The sequence below is a fragment of the Chiroxiphia lanceolata genome, chromosome Z (genome assembly GCF_009829145.1).
Source record: "Chiroxiphia lanceolata isolate bChiLan1 chromosome Z, bChiLan1.pri, whole genome shotgun sequence".
Taxonomy (NCBI): Eukaryota; Metazoa; Chordata; class Aves; order Passeriformes; family Pipridae; genus Chiroxiphia; species Chiroxiphia lanceolata.
In genome coordinates this window covers 13,132,376-13,135,617 of record NC_045671.1, presented here as the reverse complement: position 1 = coordinate 13,135,617, position 3,242 = coordinate 13,132,376, and the positions used below count along the sequence as shown (strand labels likewise).

General features: G+C 46.1%; 1 protein-coding gene across 1 annotated transcript; it reads left to right on the top strand.

The window, feature by feature from the left end:
* Nucleotides 1–2,474, top strand: LOC116780497. The gene is made up of 2 exons (XM_032675600.1): nucleotides 1–180; nucleotides 529–2,474. Exon 2 carries the CDS (start codon nucleotides 984–986, stop codon nucleotides 2,472–2,474), a length of 1,491 nt encoding a protein of 496 aa, XP_032531491.1. The 5' UTR covers nucleotides 1–180; nucleotides 529–983.
* Nucleotides 2,475–3,242: the final 768 nt, after the last annotated feature.

Sequence of the window (3,242 nt, the reverse complement as noted above, 5' to 3'; positions counted from 1 at the left end):
AGAAATTGTGTGCTCGAGTTTGGCACCTGTGTCACAATCTATGGAACCCCACGCTGCATGAGAAGTTCAGTCTGTATCACACTGAGCACTTCTGTGCCTGCCAAGGTAGCATTAGGACAAAGTAACGATGATACCATTACCATGCATCTCTAGAGATCTTTATTCTCTCTGTTCCCTCATGTAATGAATAGTCATTAGCTTTAAAGTGAATATTCATTAGGCTTAAAAGATAGTCGGGGGAAAAAGGTTTTTTCACTTTTTCAGGAATTTATTTATTTAGTTCAGTGCAATTCTAAAACATCAGTGGCCAAAAACCAGCAGTAGAGCATTATGATTCCCTGCATTAGGAGGTTCAATAATATCGGTAGAAAGCAATTAGCTATCAATATTTTAAAAGCAAACAGAGACTGCAGGAGAGACAATAATGATCTCTCGCCAACCCTGCGCTACCAAGCTACAGGAATGTTTGTGGGTTGTGCAAGTCTTTCCTTTGACCAGAAGGTGTCACCTTCCCACCGTGGTTTGCAGGTCAGGGATGAGCCGGTGTCTGTCCGCGGAGCCCTGCGGACTGGAGCTCAGCGACTGGAGAGCAGCAGCCCTTTTGCATGCCCTAACCACCAGGATGCCCTGAGCGCCGGGATGCCCTGAGCACCAGAGTTACAGCCATCAGCCTGAGGCACACAGCTGGTCCTCCCGGCAGCGAGGGCAAAACGGCACTCACACTGCAAGTGTGCTCATCGTTCTCATTCTTGATACTTTTAAGGGATGTTACTGTTTTCTGTCTGAGAATCCTAAATGCCTACACCCATTTTAGTAGTCAGTTTTCTTTCTGCAAGCATTTGGCATCATGCACATCACAGGACACAGGACTGCTTTCTGTACAAAGAATTAAGTTACTCGTGTTTCTGAATTGTTTTGTTTTGTTTTGTTTTAAACTACAAGAGATAGTGTTGCTTCTGACAGCTAACAGATGACAGGGAAGCATGAGTCCAAAGGTAGGAATGTCACTCAGAAGGGAGCAGGATATTAGAGAAGGACAGCAGCAGCAGTCGATTCTGAGACCTGATGTTTTCATTCCTAACATTGAGCACTTCACTCAGCCTCCCAGTTTAGACATGTATTTACTCTACTCCATCTGCATTCCACGGAGAGACAGAGAGAGATGCTTCCAGTTGCAACTTGGATTTAGGATAGCCTTAAAGTTGCCTGTTGCAGACAGGCTTAGAGTCGGGATTAACAAACAGATCGATAACAAAGTTGCACAGGATGCCGTGTTTCAGAAACTTGCTCTGGAACAGGCAAATGCATACTGCCAAAAGATACTAGGGGCTGTGCGGAACCCCACAGTAGCAGAAATGGTGCAAGCTTGCAACAATGTGGGAACGCAGGCTCACGCATTTGCTTCCCTAGCTGAAGCGAGAGTCCCTTGCCCCGCAAGAATGCTGTTTTTGTTGTGGGCAAACCGGTCACATAAGAAAGAATTGTCCTCAGAAACCCAGTCAAACCAACCACCTGTCTGTCGCCGCTGCAGAAAGGGCTCACATTTTGCAAGAGATTGTCACTCTAGGTTTGCCAAGGAAGGCCACCTGCTGCAACCGAGAGGAAATGGGAGTGTCGGGAAACTTCCAGTGCAGCACTCAAGGGAACAGCGCGATGACAGAAAAAGTTCCTGCAGCCAACCTCAGCACCTGGTACCCATCTCCTCTCTCAACCCCCATACCTCAGACAGCACCGGAGTCGATTTAGCAGCTGCAATGACCGTAATTCTACTTGACTCAAAGGTACAAATTGACTTATTGAAGGGAGATCTAGACCTGACATCACCTCGACAGCTGACTCCAGAAGCCAGTGCAGCTCTGCGCATCATGGAACAGAAATTAAATTCACAACAGGGACATCGACGCCTTCAAAATGAACCTGTGACACTTGTCATCATAAAAGGACCCCGACAGCCCTATGGGCTAATAGGTCAGCTATACCAGAACAACACTGCATTTTGTTTATGGGAATGGGTTTTTCTATCTCACCAGTTTTCGAAGACAGTTACCACACTGCCAGAAATGATTTCTAAGCTATGTTATAAGGGTTGTGTTAGATGCTGGGAACTCACGGGCACCGATCCCGAAACAGTGTACTTGCCTTTAACCACAGAGCATTTAGAACAATTGCAGACACTCTGTTTTGATTTTCAAATTGCTTTAATTGATTATCACGGTCAATTAAATATCCATTTGCCAACTTGTGCTTTTTTACAGAGGCTTAACCAAATTCCCTTGAAGATGAGAACTCATTGGTCTGCAATTCCACTTCAAGATGCCCAAACGATTTTTACAGATGGGAAAACAGGTAACGCTGTAATAGTTTGGCAAAAGGATGGCCAGTGGCAACAAGACATTCATAAAGTTCAGGGTTCACACAAATTGTCGACTTGTCTGCAGTTGTTTGGGCACTGTCTTTGTTTACAGGAGCTTTAAATATAGTTTCAGACTCCCAATATGTTGTGGGAATTGTGCAGCGAGTGGAATCATGGCTGAGCTTCGCGAACGAAGATTTGGGAAGGCTTTATCCACATTTGTTACAGGAACGCTGGTGACTTATGAGGCCAATACGTGACAGACATATCCGGTTGCAAAAGACAGAACAGAAAGACTCCTTAGATGGTGTATTCCGCAAGACACGGTTCTTCCTGCGTTGCCTTTTCTCCTCGAGAGTGATCCTGCGTGTGTTCTCAAAGGCTTCCGCAGCGTTATAGATGCTGTGTCTCCAGGCCTCCCGATTTGAGGCCAGAGTGGACCAATTATGGTGATCAATAAGGCCAAGGCTGAGATGTTGTTTCAGGGAGTCCTTGAATCTTTTCTTCGGGGCTCCTCTCTTGCGGCAGCCAGTGGCAAGTTCACTATAGAGCAAGATCTTAGGGAGGCGGTGGTCCTTCATCCTGGAGACGTGCCCTGCCCATCGCAGCTGTGTTCTCATCAGCATGGCCTCTACACTTGTGACTGCTGCTTGCTCAAGAACAGATGTATTGGTCACAAAATCTGACCAGTGGATGTTTAAGATTGTACGGAGGCAGCACTGATGGAAGCGTTCGAGGAGACGCAGGTGGTGGCGGTAGATGACCCATGATTCGGAACCATACAAGAGAGTAGACAGCACTATGGCTTTGTAAACACTGATCTTTGTGCTTTTCTTCAAGTGTTTATTACGCCATACTCTTTTGTGGAGTTTTCTGAAAGCACTGTATG

Excerpts from the sequence above, each read along its gene's own strand:
- LOC116780497 (XM_032675600.1), top strand. The coding sequence starts at position 984 with ATGAGTCCAAAGGTAGGAATGTCACTCAGAAGGGAGCAGGATATTAGA.